This window comes from Labrus mixtus, chromosome 16 (genome assembly GCF_963584025.1).
Source record: "Labrus mixtus chromosome 16, fLabMix1.1, whole genome shotgun sequence".
Classification (NCBI taxonomy): domain Eukaryota; kingdom Metazoa; phylum Chordata; class Actinopteri; order Labriformes; family Labridae; genus Labrus; species Labrus mixtus.
In genome coordinates, this window is record NC_083627.1 from 1,131,588 (window position 1) to 1,147,371 (window position 15,784).

Below are 15,784 nucleotides of genomic sequence, written 5' to 3' on the forward strand. Positions count from 1 at the left end.
TTAATCAATCATGAATCAGACTCCCACCCCACCCGACTGTGACAACCCTGCCTTGTATTTTTTAAGAGCTCTATTAACTGTGTTTCTGCTGCACAATAACTAACTTCTTGTGGCTGGTACCAAACCTGCATGCACCTGTCCTTTTAACCTTAAACAGCATCTATACTGATACCCCTTCATCCCCACCCATTCTGTATTCATGAGATTAAACAATCCACAAATGTAATGTTTTAAGACTATTTATTTACTTCCAACATTTCAGTTTAGTTCAGCTTAAGATGGGCTTCTATTGTCTTCATTTTTCTTTTCCTTTAATACACAACGCTGTAAAGAGAAAGACAATAAAATAATTTAGTTATGTCTGAAATCACAGATCTCAATTTCATTACTTAATTGGACACGTTTGAAGGTTACTCACTATTCTCTGGGTCATAGATGAAGTCTGGTTCTCCTGTGAAACCAAGACACTTGGCTTGCTTCATGGTACGTACCAGTTCATAATGCTTGACGTGGTTTTCTCTAGCTGGAAACATAACAAAATGAAAATAAAATGAATATGAAAAATGTTTTGGATATAGAAGGAGGTATTTGCTCTTTTGGTTTTCCTACCCATCAGGTAAAAAGCTCGATAGCCTTTGACCTCATGAATTGTTGTGGGGTTGGTGATGTTCATAATTGGAAGTAAATTATTGTTGTTTCTGCTGTGGACGGTATACAGCAGACATCCCTCACAGGTTGGAAGAGAGTGATATGTGCAGCTGAAGTTTGTCTCTGAAAAGAAGTTAAATAAAAAACATAATTACAGCACCATTATCTGAGGCATCCACTGTTGAGTTGGCTCCGAGACTAAAATGAAGGTCGATAATAGTCAGAGTTTAAAATTCACAGTATTATATGAAAGGCAACAAGTCCTCATACCTATACATTTTCCAAACAAACAGGCCGAAGTTGTGTTCGATGTTGTGAAATGGTCTAACTTTTGTTAGGAATTTGGAAGAAAGGATGGGGTATGGGTTGGTTTTGGCAATTAAGTCCCTTACATAATAGCTTCTTTCTGTTACCTAAGATAATGACTATGACAATAGGAGTTGGTCACTCAACTATAAAGTAAATACTGGTCAAAATCAGCTGTTTCACTTATTAATCAGTTGTACTTTTTTTTGGACAAAGCTGGATTCATTGACGCACAGAACGAACACTGACAAGCTAAAGTATCATATCTAATCAGGTGACTTACTGTCAGTTACTGCAGTGTTCATATGAAGAGTTACAGGGGATGATCCATACTTGCAATATGTAGGACTGTGAAAAAATAAAGAATAAAAGGGAAGTTCATGTCTTTTGGAGGTTGAAGAACAAGTTGGAAAAACCTTGTTTAGGACTGGAACATTCACACAATAGTGTAACAAAGGTGGTTCATTCTATAAACTAACACTACAAGAGATTGATGTAAAATAAGACGTTTTCACATTTGAGCTGCTGAAATTCTGCAGGATAGCACCAATTCATAACAAGTGTTATCTCAAGACACACAAATAGCTGGTTAAGAGACCTTACTCTTTATTACTTAATATTACAAAAGAACATGTAAAAAGACAATACTAAAAGTAGAGGAGAACATAATGGAGAACAGGAAACATAAAGCAGCAGTTAAATTACGTGCACAGAGATCGTAGCGGTCTCGTGCATACAGCTTATGCACCGGCACTGGTCACAGTATATAAACGTTGCACTGCTTATACTCACTGCCTGATCCCAACATCCTCAACAAGTTCCTTGGGTTGTCCCGGTGTCTCACGGAAATGAACCCACAGGCTCTTTGCTGATCTGAACAATACTTTAAATGGTTCACTATCAATCCAACCCATGATGAAGATCCACTTTCCATAACTCTGCAGATAAACAAGAAGTCAGTAAAGTAGAAATAAATATCTTTATTAAAAGTAAGCAAAGCTGAACAGACAATCTAAGTGTTTATTGGCACCAATTGAATAAAGGTGTAGCACTGGGTACCAAAAGTCTTTGATCATATTGTTCATATCAATCAACATTATGCTGAGGAAGTCACATTGGAAATAAGTAACCATATTTTTAAGTGACGTAAGCGGAAGGTTGTTAACCTTTGCTTTCAAGAATTTGCAGTGAATCTGTCTTTAAGTGTTAAGTTGTTGCTGATCCTTATCCTAAAGAAAGGGAGGAAGAAACTGAAACAAGATTTAAAGATCTTTGATTTAAAGATCTGTGTACTACTTAAATCGTTAATACTAATGCTCACCGGTTCGAAAGTAGGAAGAGGTGTGACCAGAGGCCTGCATTCTTCAACTGACTGAGCTGAGCTGCTCATGAAAAACCCAACCACCAGGAAAAGACTGCTGAACCACAGATTCATGATGATACAGATGGTTAGCTTCAGAGTATCGCTCAATGAAAACACAAGGTAGGAAGCTTTTCTCCAAGCTGAATAACTGGCCCTCACAGAGCCATCATCCAGCTTTTATAGAAGCTGCTCAAGGCACAGTTCCAAGTGGTCTAGGATTTTCAATGTACACAAAGGGGTAATCTGTTGATTTTCTTTTATTTATTTGGGGGGGGGGTGTGTGTGTGTGTGCTGTGTGTGCTGTGTTTGCTTTTCTGAGAACTCTTTGTGCAACAATTATTTACAGATTGCTGCTCAGGATACACAAATACACTGAGTATTCAGTTCATTACATGACTGCCTCAATTCACCTCCTATTTTGTGATCTCCATTATGCTGTATGCACAGATGTAACGCTAAAGTGATCACATTAAAACATACCCTTCAATCCACGCTACTGTGATTGACTGAATAGGAAGTAGACATCTGATTGGCTACAGACATTTCCTTGCTGAAAAAAAAATGCATTTGTGAATCTAACCACAGCAGGGGAGTCTCAAAAGTCTCACACACAAATGCAGTGAGGTTCACAAATGACAAACAGTTTGTAAATGCAGACTGAACAGTTTGTATATAAATGTAACAAGATACAAATGTGTTTTTTAAATACATATGTATATCATATATTTGTGTGTGCAATGAAATACATTCGTGAATCTTATTTTTTTATTTGTGGATTAGTTTTACATTTATATAGAATTAAATATATTTGTGTGTGCCTTGAAATACATTCGTGAACATTGAGACTGATCTAACTCCATAGAGACAGGGGTTGATGAGGAGGGGACATATATAGGTCTGTGGACAAAATGTAAGAAATGTAAGATGAAGAACATGACAAAAATAGAAACTCAACGAAAGCTTTATGTTATTTAAAATATATATACAAATTTTACATTTCTCTTATCACACTGATAACACTTTGTACTTGTGGCCTGTTGGTCACATGTACAATGTACTGGCAGCATTTTAGTAGGAAGGAATACATGAAGGTTTCGACTCCATGTTTTTTTGCTAGCAAGCATCTAGCAAAAATAGCTGGTTGGTTAACAGTTAAAGGCTGCTTGTGTTTATTTTACATCAAACACCCATTAATGAAAAGATATGAATCATGCGTGCCATACTTGAAAATCTCCATGGTTAGGCTTAGCAGTTAATCAAGGTGAAGTGACTAGGAATTAAGTGAATGTGGATCCCTTATTTCATAATAAAAGTTGACTACATTTAGCAGATGTTTAACGTGTTTTAGAGTGTTTTTTCTTTTTTCTTTTCTTATTTTAATTATTGTTTGATGATGTGGCACTGTTGTATACTCACAGCCTGATCCCCACATCCACAATCATATGATGGGGCCTCATAACCATGGACAGAAGTCAACCCACCGGCTCATGGTTTATCTGAAACAAGGCATCATATATTGCATTATCAGAGTATTCAGAAATGATTTTCCACCTTCCTTACATCGGTAGATGAACATAAAAGCAGAGGAGTAGATACCTACCACTTCACATCACTCTGAAATCGATGCACTAGCTCCCTGTGGCATATAGGATTAAGCTTAAAATTCTGAACCTCACTTTTAGAGCCTTTCCGGGTTAGGCCCCAGAATACCTATCAGAGCTTATTCATATGTATTCACCAACCTGTTCACTAAGATCCAACACCCTACACCTGCTGTCTGTCCAACAGACAAATTTTAAGACTCGTGGTGATTGTAAGTTTGAGGCCGTAGCACCAATTCCATAAAGCAGTGGTTGTTGCTGTAATCTGGCTCTTTGCGCCCGCTGTGGGCTTTGGAGTAATGTGTCCCTAAAGAGTTACCGTAGATGCCATAAAGCAGTTGTTGTTGTAATCCTGCTCGCTGCACCTGCTGCATGGATGTTGAATTGAGCTGAAGCGGTTGCGGTTTACTCGAGTACCTGAGTACTCATACTTATTCCTATTACATGTATCTCCCAGAGTTAAGTAAGCAATGTTTGTAGAATTTCCAAAGGTCACTTCGTTATTTGTACAACAGACTTTAACAGAATTGTTGACCTGTCCTTGGCTGCCTACAACAAACAAATATACTGAGTAAACAGTTCATTACAGGACAGTCTAATACAAGGGGGCCCAATCCTCTTTGAACCAAGACTTTCTTTTAAAGGTCCCATATTCTAATTTTTCTGGTTTTATATGCTCTTTAGTGTGTTTTCATAGTGTCCTGTGCATGTTTAGGCACATCTATGTGCAAAAATTCAAAGTCCGCGGAAACGCGGCTTCTCTTATGTCCTCCTGTTAGCTGTAGCATTAGCAGCATGTAACGCTCGGTTCTAGCCCCCCTCGATAAAAATTTGTCAGTCCGACGTCATTGTCAGTGTGAGATCACTGATCTAAGCCCATTGGCTCGTTGTGGCAAGCCTAGCAGCTCATGTTGCACGCCCATTAAACTTCTGTAGCACGCCCACGATATGCCGTAGCACAGTAGTGCTAAGGTGCTAATGTTTATCCTCCCCTCGGACGGAGCCAGTGGCTGCATTCCCAATATGGTAAAAGGGGCGGGACATTTCCGAGAACCGTGCTTAGTAACTGACCAATAACGACAGAGAGGATCGGCAGACCAATCAGAGCAGACTTGGCCCACGTGAGGACTCTGAACGTGGGCACTTCAGAGCCTTAGAGAGAGAGTCAGAAGCAAGCCGGTGCATGGAGCGGCAGTACATGAAAACAGACACTTTATCTATTGTGAACATACTTTAGTAGGTACATAGATTAAATATATGAACTCCAAAAAGGGCAGAATATGGGCTCTTTAAAGTTGCCAGTCTTCCAAAATCTACCCGTCCAGTTAGAGCATTGCAACCACACACAAACACGCCTCTGGCACCGGGAGGAGGCGGCAAGATTCTCATACTCAGGGCATAAGGAGTTGGATTCAAGGTGTAGGAAGGCCACAAGGTAATTTTCATGTGAGAGAAGGCGGATTCACGCAAACAGGCCGACAATTGTGTTCCTTTGTGATGTTTTTGAGGGTATCTGACAGGACACGATTGGAAGGAGAGCTCAGGAAATAGATGATACATTTTTTACAATAAAGACTTTCTTTTCTACACAGGATTTTTCAACCTGGGATCTCAGGATTTCCTGGGATCACTCTGTGGACAACCATTGTGAGTGACAGCTGGCCTCAGCCATGAGTACATTCACTATACAGGTAAGTGGTGAAATCTGAATGTGTATTAACATTTAATCTAAACCCCAAATATCATACCATTCCTCTTTTTGCAAATATGTCTTGACAAAAACAAAACATATTATTCAGACCAACACGATATTAGTTTGAAAAAAAGACACAGTCCACTAATTTTACATTTTCTTTTTCTTTTTTTACTTCCACAATTTGAAGCTTGCATTATTTGTCCCGGATGTTTGTTATGACTTCATCCTAAGATGCCTTCAATCGTCATCGTCATCGTCTTTATTGCAGAGAGCTGCAAAGAGAAAGAGAGAGAAAAAATAAATATTGGTCCAAAATCACACAAATCAATTTCCTTATTTAATCAGACAGTTATGAAGGTCACGCACAATTCTCAGGGTTGTAGATGAAGTCTGGTTCTCCTGTGAAACCAAGACACCTCGCCTGCTTCTTGGCATGTTCCAGGTCTGAGTGCTTGACAGTGGACTCTTTGGCTGGACAAGAAATTAAATAGAATTAAAATGAAGAGATGTTTCATATATCAAAGGAATTATTGTGTCTCTTGTTCTTCTTACCCATCAGGTATAAAGCTTGATAGCTTTCGACCTCTGCAATGTTCTTTGGCTCAGTGATGTTCATAATGTGAATTAATTGATTGTTGGTTCTGCTGTCCACGAAGTAGAGCAGACATTCCTCACAGGTTGGCAGGGAATGGTACGTGCATGTGAAGTTGGACTCTAATGAAAAACAGAATCAAACATTGTTTAGCTAGTCATTCTTGAGGTTCCCATAACAGCAAGGTACTATGGGTCGCAATAAGCCATTTTATTGTTGGAACTGGGATACACTGACTCCAGTATCACATCAGAACAGGTGACTTACTGTCAGTTAATGCAGTGTTGGAATGAATTGTTATAGGGTGTGATCCGTACTTGCAGTATGTAGGGCTGAGAAAAAAAAAAACGAACCAAGAAGAAGTTTAGATATGTCATTAGGAGGTTAAATGGTAAATGGACTTGAGTTTGTAAAGCACTTTTCTATTCCTCTGACTACTTAAAGTGCTTTTCCACAGCAGGTCACACCAACACATTCACACCCATCAGACTCTACCAACTTAGACACAGCCGCCCCAAGAACAACATGGGGGGAAAACCTTGTTCAGGAACCAGTCAAATGACAGTGTGACAAAGGTTGTGCTTACTATGAACAAACACCACAAGAGCCTGATGTAACATTATTGACTCTGTTTCTGTTTCCTTAATCCATAATCTATGAAATATGTTGAATATAATGACACTTGAGGACCATGCATGGCATAGTTGGATTGTTAGATAGTTTCTTAATATATTGCAGTGTTGTTGAACCTGTGACCTGTTAGCTTAAGCCTCATTTTTGTAGCAGGAAAGCGGTAAAGCCATCATTTGTTTGAAATACCCAGGGGAAAAACTTAATGGGACTGTGGATGAACACAAGGTTCTTGGTGTTTACCTTTGCTTGGGCTCAAGGTCCCATTGTTTATTCAAAGACTTGATCTGAAAGGCAGCTGATCTTATTGGACCTATTGTTTTAAATATTTATATGAATTTGAAGCTACTTGGATAGAAATATTCATGGTGGTTGTAACTCCCTTAGCCTTGAAAAAGGTCAATTGATGCATCTTGGCTGTTGTTGCTGCGTTGATTGATAAAGAGTATTTAGTATTTGAGAAGGATAGCAGTTGATCTGGATGGAATGATTTGGAAATAATTAATTAAAAATGGTGACCACCTGTTTTTGTTTAACGTGTTTGAGTTGAATTTTTTCTTCTAACTTGTTCTTATTTTAATTATTAAATGATGTATAACGATGTAGATATCTTTATTTCAAAGCAAACTCAAGACCTATGTTTTTTGTCCAACTTTAAACTGAACTGTATTTGATCTGAAGTAGTTTGATTTGTTAAAACATTTTATATCTTAGTCTGTTTCATTGATTGTAGGTTCTGAATTGGCTTTTTTTTATCTCATATTTTTATAGATTAGCTTTCAGTGTTTTATTTATTTTTGTATTTTTTATTGAACAATCTTCTGTTCTCCACTCTTCCATTTTATTATTGTGTTATTATTGTGAGTACCAGTTTTAATCGAGATCTTAATGACCTTGTGCATGGGTTGTGGGGGAGGGGTTGTTGAAGGTGGCGTCATATTGTTGCTTATTGATTTTTTAAATCTAAAGCACTTTGTGCTGCATTATTATAGTATGAAAGGGGCAATACAAATAAAGATAATTTACATCTGATGGTGCACTGCTGATATTCACTGCCTGATCCCGATATCCTGAACAAATTCCTTGTCATTTGGTGATGTCTTAATGAAATCAATCCACTGGCTTTGGGTTGTCTTGAACAAGACTCTATGTGGATCACCAGTAATCCAGCCCATGATGAAGATCCACCTTCCATAACTCTGCAGACAAAGAAAGGTCAATGAGTATGACACAAAAATCTCTAAGTTTTGCAGCCTGGCACAAACTAAAACATTTTTTCAAATCTTAAACAAATTTGTGAGAGCCCACTCATGACAACAAATCATGACAAATTTAACTGTTTTGTTCTTATAGTGTGTGGAGAGCAAGAAGATGACTGACCCAGCACACCACACACTAACTGATTCATTCACCAACAACCAGAGTCTCCACTCAAAACCGTTTTTTTCTGTCCAACCCCCGTTTGATTGAGGTATGTTTTACGGGACATGTTGTATAATCAATCGTGTTGTTTCCACAAATCAACACATTGGTCCCATATTTCTGACAACCACCTAACTTTATGTTTATGGTTTGCTGCTGTTTTGCTATGGCTATGTTCGTTTTGCTTCCTGTTCTAATCAACTTGCTTCTGATTGGCTATTGTTCTGTTCCATGTGACAATAAACAGAGTCCGCTGTGTACTGTTAAAAAATAATAATAAATGTTACCTAAAACCCCAGGTAAGAAGCACTGGAGACTTACCGGTTCGAATGTGGGAAGAGGTGTGATCAAAGGTCTGCATTCTTCAACTGTTTGAGCCGAGCAACTCAGGAACAACCCAGCCACCAGGAAAAGACTGCTGAACCACATATTCATGATGCTACAGATGGTTAGCTTCAGGGTCAAACTGGAAGAAAACACCAAGCAGGGAGCTTTTCTCTGACAAAGCTGAATGACGGAGCCTCACAGAGCCACTCAGCCTTTATAGAAGCTGCTCATGGCAGAGTTCCAAGTGTCCTGGATTTTTCGACTCTTCACATTATAGGAATTGATTGTAGTTTTTTCCCCTGAGATTTTTCCCCGGAGTTGGGCGAACAATATTTGTCTCCAACCTTGTCTCACTGCAGTTTAAGAGGAGATTCCAGGCGGTCCTGTGTTTGTGGATTTACTTACGACACTGTTCAGCTTTTGCATCAAACATTTACACATTTGTTTGACTTGCCCTTAGCTGCCAACAACGCACAAATTCACTGAGAATACATATAGAAATATTCCTTGTGGCACTGCTTGTAATTGTGGGCCGCATGTAAAATTATCACAATGGGCCCCACAATATGACCTTGTAAATAACCATACCTCTGTGATGAGAAAACAACATGAAATATTTATTATTTGTGTAAACTGACCACTTTATACACTCTTAAAGTGATCAGATTGACACTGTTCTTTGGTTATCGTTTCGTAAACCCACACATCCTGGATTCAGGATCATATTCCCACACCGAGGATGGACCTGCTTCATCCACTTTATACACTCTTAAAGTGGCCTGAACACTTGATTGCATTTCCATTTCTCTCTTTTACCCTAATCAACATGTGTTTTATTTTATTCACTTTTTGAGTCTTCCTATTTAAAGCTGTTGAATATTTAGCCACACTCTGACTTCAGGTGGGTCTGAACTTTAAGATATTTGTCTGTGAAAAAAGACATGAATCTAGTTTTTTCTTATCGATCCTGACATGTGAGCAAGTCATTACAACTGAGTTATTCTATTTAAAGATGACAAAACAGCTTCAAACGTAGAAAATGTTGAATTTCATTACAATGTCTACATTAAAATATCTAAATTTATTAAAAATGGACTAAACCTGTTATATATTTTTGACAGAGAAGTCCTTCATTGTATAGTTGTAAAGGGACATGTCTTGCATCACGGCATGTGTATGCCGTGGAAACACCAGATGTTACGGCTGTGGCTCAGATGGTGGAGTCGGTCGTCTCTCAACCAGAAGATCGGGGGTTATAGCCCCAGCTTCTGAAGCAACATGTCCGATGTGTCCTTGGGTAAGACACTTAACACAGAGTTGCTCTCAGTGGCGTGAATGTGTATGAATGGATTAGTTACTTCTAATGGTCACTTTACACAGCAGCCTCTACCATCAGTGTGTGAATGTGTTGGTGTGACATGCGGTTGAGCAGCGCTTTGAGTAGTCAAAAGACTAGAAAAGCGCTATTCAAGTCTGGATTGATTGAGAGCCCCCTGGTTGCGGTTTCTACATACTGTGCCTTTAAAACATGGTGGAAAAAATAGAAACTGGTGGACGGATGGCCTTAAGTTTTCCTGCAAAATGTCTTGATAAACTTGGGAATTAATTTTTCCGTCGATGATAGCAATCTGTCCAGGCCCTGATGCAGCAAAGCAGCCCCAAACCATGATGCCCCCTCCACCATACGTCACAGTTGGGATGAGGTTTTGATGTTGGTGTGCTGTGCCTTTTTTTCTCCACACATAATGTTTGTGTGTTCCGTCCAAAGAACTCACCTTTGGTTTCATCTGTCCACAGGATGTTTTGCCAATAGTGCTGTGGAACATCCTGGTCCTTTTCTGCAAACATCAAGCGTGCAGCAATGTTTTTCTTGGACAGCAGTGGCTTTCTCCGTGGTGTCCTCACCATGAACTCCATTCTTGTTCAGTGTTTTATGTATCGTAGATTCGTCAACAGAGATGTTAGCATGTGCCAGAGATTTGTGCAAGAGCTGACACTCAAAACTGAAGTGTGTTTTTTATAGGGCAGGGCAGCTTTAACCAACACCTCCAATCTCGTCTCATTGATTGGACTGCAGGTTGGCTGACTCCTGACTCCAATTAGCTCTGTGAGAAGTCATTAGCCTAGGGAAGCCTAGGCTGACAGGAAGTTACCAGAGGCAAAGCACAACATCAACAGCTGTTCCTGAGAGTTCTGATCAGCATCAAAACCACCAAGTCGTCATCATAGTCATTGTCATTATCAATGTCTTTAAGTGCCTAGGTGTTCATGGGTCTTTAACTTTTTCTTAAAGGTGCAAAGGGACTCTGCAGATCAAATTGGGTGTGGAAGTTCATTCCACAACTGGGGGGCGACAGAGGAGAAGAGTCTAGTTAGAGATATAGGGCCCTGTTGTGAAGGTTGGATCAGATGCCTTTCATTGGCAGAGTGTAGTGGGCTGGAGGGAGTGTAGACCTGGATGAGAGACTTTAGGTAAGGAGGAGTCATTTCTGTCGCTGTTTTGTACGCGAGCAGCAGAGTTTTAAATTTGATTATAAAAAGAAAGTCAAATCAGTTCAGAGCTTTCTCATAGTCTGTATCTTTATTAAAGCACAGACAACATTACTAAATACAAAATGATAATTATAGACAATCGGTTTATTCTCTAAAAGAGTATTTCATTCAGTCGTTCAAAGTGTAAAAAGATGGAACAGGTTGACACTCAGGTTACCCAAATATATGTTCAAAAACACTGTCAAAGTGGATTTTTCATATGTCTCCTTTAACATTTAAATGATCAGGACTTACATTTTTTTTTCGTATGAAGAAGAACCTTAATATTTTTCACTAAAGCGTGCTAATAGTTCCTTTCACTCACTTTTTTACCGGACAAATTACTGCGAGTTGATGTTTGTAAACTTAAAATGGAGTCCTTGTCACAAATGATTTTGATAAGAAACCATTTTTAAAAATGTAATTCTTTAGATTTTCCGCTTCTTTTTCGTACCAGCCAAAGATTTTCACCCACATTACTCTTCCGGTGAGTTGTTTTTCTTTAAATGTTGATTTTTAGCTCGGCTTTTAAGGGGATTCAGTCATTTTTTAAACCATTTTACCAAAATATAGTTTTTCATGAGAGAAAAGCTACGCTGTAATCCGTGTCTGAGTGTAATGAGCATTTAAGGGAGTGACAGCAGTTAATCTGTCAACTGCTTTTCAACTGTGGCACGTGTGCATGCATGAAGCTTGTGAAAAATGTTGATGCTGGAGCAGTTATTGACCAAATGATCTCAAATCATTGATACTGGTGACAAAACACTAGGATCACAAGACAGTGAAGTAAAATTGAGAATTTGTTAATGTTACCTTGATATACTGAGTATCATCAGCATAGCAATGTTTTTTTAATATTGTATTCATCTATTTTTTATAACATTTGATATTGTCTTCTGCACTTATTTTGACTTATGAATGGCTTGTCAGTCATCTATTAACTACTAACCTGGAAGAAGGTGCTATACCATAATATTTGATTGATGGAAACCCCCAGCTTTACATTCATTGAGTTCAAAGCAACACTAGAGGGTGGCAGAGTACAAATAAACCACAAGCAGGATTCAAAGAAAACCATGCACTCTACTGCAGTGCAGGCCTTTGGTTTACATCAAAGGCAGGTGATTTTTCTTTTTTTAATAGAGAAATCTTTACTATTTCATAACTGAGTCCATAGTGTGCAACACTTTACCAAGATTTGTATTAATTTAATTGGTAGGCTGCAAACTGAATTGCTGTTCTGGGATAAACATACTTTTCCAAATCAGACTTTTAATGGTGCAAAACTGCTGTTTACTTGGGGTCATGTTGCAGCATTGGGTCGGATGGCAGCAGCCTCTGACTGGAGCTACAGCCAAACTAGAGGTGGGTGGCTACAGTACACAAATGAAAAATGTAATAATGTTGCAACTTCACTGGAGTCCACCAAACTTCACATGTGAAAACGACATTAGGCTTGCAACGTCATTAATAACAAGTCTCCCTACACAATGTCCACCAGAGTGGCTAATTGAATTGAGGCCCCCAAACTGGAAATATTCCTCACCCCACTCAGCTTGAGATCCTGTCCATGAAATTCACAAAAAGATAGGTGAAAAGGGGCAACCCTGGCGAAGGCAAACGCACACCAAGAATGTTTCTGACTTTGTGCCGAGGATGCGGACACAGCTCCCACTTTGGTCATTCAGGGAATGAATGGCTCTCAGCATCAGCCCTGATAACCCTATATTCCTGCAGTAAATCCGACCCCCCCCCAAGGGACATGGTCATAAGCCAACCATGTCCACAAAACAAAAGTAGACTTGATGAGCAAACTCCCATGCCCTCTAAGAAGCCCTGCTAGGGTGAAGAACTGGTCCACTGTCCCTCAGCCAGGACAGAATTTGCATTGTTCCTCCTGTATCCAATGTTAGACAATTGGTTGGAGCCTCCTTTCCAGCACCCGAGGATTTATTTACAAAACTAATTAAATAGTGAGTCAAAGTCGATCGTAACTGATTATTAAACCCTTCCAAGATATTTTTAATTTAATTTAATTTAATTGTTTTATATGGTTTATTTGACAGGGAACGTATACATAGACAAACTGAAAACAGCTTCAAGGTTAAAAGGTCTGCATGTGATGCATTGCTTTGTAACTTCTTTCTATTACCACACCTGTGTGCATCTTTATATTTTAACCTCAAACAGTATCTCTCCCTCATACCTTTCAATCCCAACCCTGTGTATATATCAGATAAATAAATCATGTCCACACCTATCGTGTTTTAAGTCATTTTTTGTTTCTTTATTTCCACAATGATTTTAAAATACTTAAAAGTTACTTGAAAGTTAATTACTTCAGCTTAAAAAAATTTGTGACAGAGGACTGCAAAGGGAAACAGAGAAAAATAAATCAGTTTTGTCTGATATCACAAGTCTCCATTTCATGATTTAATCAGACAGATTTGAAAGTTACGCACTATGCTTGGGGTCGTAGATAAAGTGTGGTTATCCTGTGAAACCGAGTGTAACCCAGGTTAATTAAATTGAATTTGATATTAGCCCTCTATTGTTTTTTCTTTGAGAGGGGAGTGACCTCAGTGAACCTCCATAACTTATGATTAATTGGTTTTCATTTTATTTTGTATTTATTTATTGCCCTATTTTATTTTTCTTAACATTCCATAATCTCGCCTGAACTCCGCTAAAATCTATCAACCAATCAGAGCTCATCCCACTTATCATAAACATCCGGTTCACGAGGTCACTTCCCCTCACCTCATCTCATCTCATCGCATGTTGCAGAGACAGAATTGTCTATGAGTGTATGATTTAAACAGCGGTGAGTTGTATATTGTGTATAATGTTAGATGAGTGATAAATGTCGTTGGTTGTTTTCTCCTGTGGGAATCGCAGGAGAAATTTTTATGCCGAATCCCCTTGGGAAAACCCCTAATTTAAGCCATAGCCATGTACGGGGCCTTGTCATTGAAAAACTTGGCATGTATTTCTTTTTATTTGATTACACCGCAGGATTTCAAAAGGTAATCCCATGGTTAATCCCGTTTTGTAGAAATAGGTAGGTATATTTATGTTGTGTGAAGTTTTAAGTAATGGGTTTTTCAATGAGATCCGATAATGAATATAATGAAATTCAATAAACTCCTCCCACTGAGCAGCAACTCCTCATTTGAATATCACAATCTTACTGCTCCTATTAAAATGTACATTGCTATCATTTACCGCTCACCAGGGTGTAATCTGAATGATTTTGTTGTGGAACTGGACATGCTACTCTCAGAAATCCCTGATGATGGAACACCACTGATTGTAATGGGAGACATGAATATACACACTGATAAAGCCCAGGCAACAGACTTCCTTGCTCTCCTATCCTCATTTGACCTCATGCAGGTCCCAACTCCTCCTACCCACAAAGCTGGCAACACTCTTGATTTAATGCTGACATGGAACTGCTCGACAGCAAACCTGACTGTCACCCCTCTGCATCTATCAGACCACTTTTCACAATCTCCTTGCCGGAACTCCCTCAGACACACCCACAAATGGTGTCATACCACCAAAACATGCGATCGCTCAAGCCAGCTCAGCTGTCTAACGAGGTAATGGCTGCCATGCCTGCCCAAAAGGTCTTTACCGCACTCTCTACAGACGAGGCTACAGACACACTCTGCTCCACACTAGCCTCATCTCTGAACAAGCTCTGCCCTCTGGTGTCCAAACCCGCTCGCAAAACCCACCCTAGCCCATGGCTCACGGAAGTCATAAGAGAGCAAAGAGCAGGGCTGAGGTCAGCAGAGAGAAAATGGCAAAAATCCAAACAGTCCGCTGACCTCAATGACTATAAGCAAAGACTTGTCTCATTTTCCTCCAGCCTGAAAACGGCCAAGACAACATATTATCAGAACAAGATATGCAATGCCACAGATACAAGAAAAATGTTTTCTGCTTTTAACTCACTGCTTCAACCACCTCCTCCTCCACCCTCCGATCTGTTCACACCAGACATGTTTGCCTCGTATTTTACTGAAAAGGTTGCAACCATCAGTAACCAGTTTTCTGAGCCTGACCAACTCAGCCCAAAGGCACCAACCAGAAGTGCCTCACTCGACTCATTCTCCTCTCTGACTGAGGACGAGGTCTCTAAGCTTGTGCTAGACTCTCGGCCCACCACCTGTCCTCTGGACCCAATACCATCAAGCCTCCTGCAGACCATTTCCTCTCCGCTTAATGCTGCACTTATGCATATCATCAACTCCTCTCTGTCAACGGGTGTGTTCCCCACCGCATTCAAGCAAGCTCGGGTCACCCCTCTGCTCAAAAAACCCACACTAAACCCAGCCCAGGTTGAAAACTACAGACCGGTTTCTCTTCTGCCCTTTCTGTCAAAAATACTTGAGTGCACAGTCTTTAAGCAAGTCTCTGAGTTCCTGTCCAGAAACGATCTGTTTGACCCAAATCAGTCAGGCTTTAAGCGGGGCCACTCTACTGAGACTGCACTACTGTCAGTAACAGAATCGCTATGAGCTGCCAGAGCTGCGGGTCAGTCCTCAGTTCTATTACTGCTAGACCTGTCTGCTGCCTTTGACACAGTCAACCATCAAATCCTCCTATCCACGCTCTCTGAACATCTCAGGATCTGCCCTCTGCTGGTTCTACCTCTC

At 39.7% G+C, this 15,784-nt stretch overlaps 2 protein-coding genes across 2 annotated transcripts in view; both read right to left on the minus strand.

Annotated features, from left to right (window-relative positions):
- Positions 1-223: 223 nt before the first annotated feature.
- LOC132991120 (uncharacterized) lies at positions 224-3,789 on the minus strand. The gene is made up of 7 exons (XM_061059748.1): positions 3,734-3,789; positions 2,276-2,369; positions 1,747-1,892; positions 1,238-1,302; positions 610-771; positions 419-523; positions 224-324 (listed from the first exon to the last, which is right to left on the minus strand). Exons 1-7 carry the CDS (start codon positions 3,778-3,780, stop codon positions 296-298), a joined length of 648 nt encoding a protein of 215 aa, XP_060915731.1. The 5' UTR covers positions 3,781-3,789; the 3' UTR covers positions 224-295.
- A 2,047-nt stretch (positions 3,790-5,836) lies between these two features.
- LOC132991125 (uncharacterized) overlaps positions 5,837-15,784 on the minus strand; it is a 30,539-nt gene continuing 20,591 nt past the window's right edge. The window contains exons 2-6 of the mRNA XM_061059757.1: positions 7,890-8,035; positions 6,474-6,538; positions 6,167-6,328; positions 5,981-6,085; positions 5,837-5,886 (exon numbers count right to left, since the gene is read on the minus strand). Of these exons, the coding sequence (XP_060915740.1) occupies positions 5,852-5,886; positions 5,981-6,085; positions 6,167-6,328; positions 6,474-6,538; positions 7,890-8,035 (513 nt within the window). The 3' untranslated portion in view covers positions 5,837-5,851. The remainder of the gene's footprint in view (positions 5,887-5,980; positions 6,086-6,166; positions 6,329-6,473; positions 6,539-7,889; positions 8,036-15,784) is intronic.

What these genes read in the sequence shown, in the direction of transcription:
- LOC132991120 (XM_061059748.1), bottom strand. Translation starts at nt 3,780, where the DNA reads ATGGTTATGAGGCCCCATCATATGATTGTGGATGTGGGGATCAGGCT. An exon ending in GTGGATGTGGGGATCAGGCT is followed by an intron (nt 2,370 to 3,733) that starts GTGAGTATACAA and finishes GTGGTTCAGCAG; the next exon opens with TCTTTTCCTGGTGGTTGGGT. An exon ending in GAGGATGTTGGGATCAGGCA is followed by an intron (nt 1,303 to 1,746) that starts GTGAGTATAAGC and finishes ATTTTTTCACAG; the next exon opens with TCCTACATATTGCAAGTATG.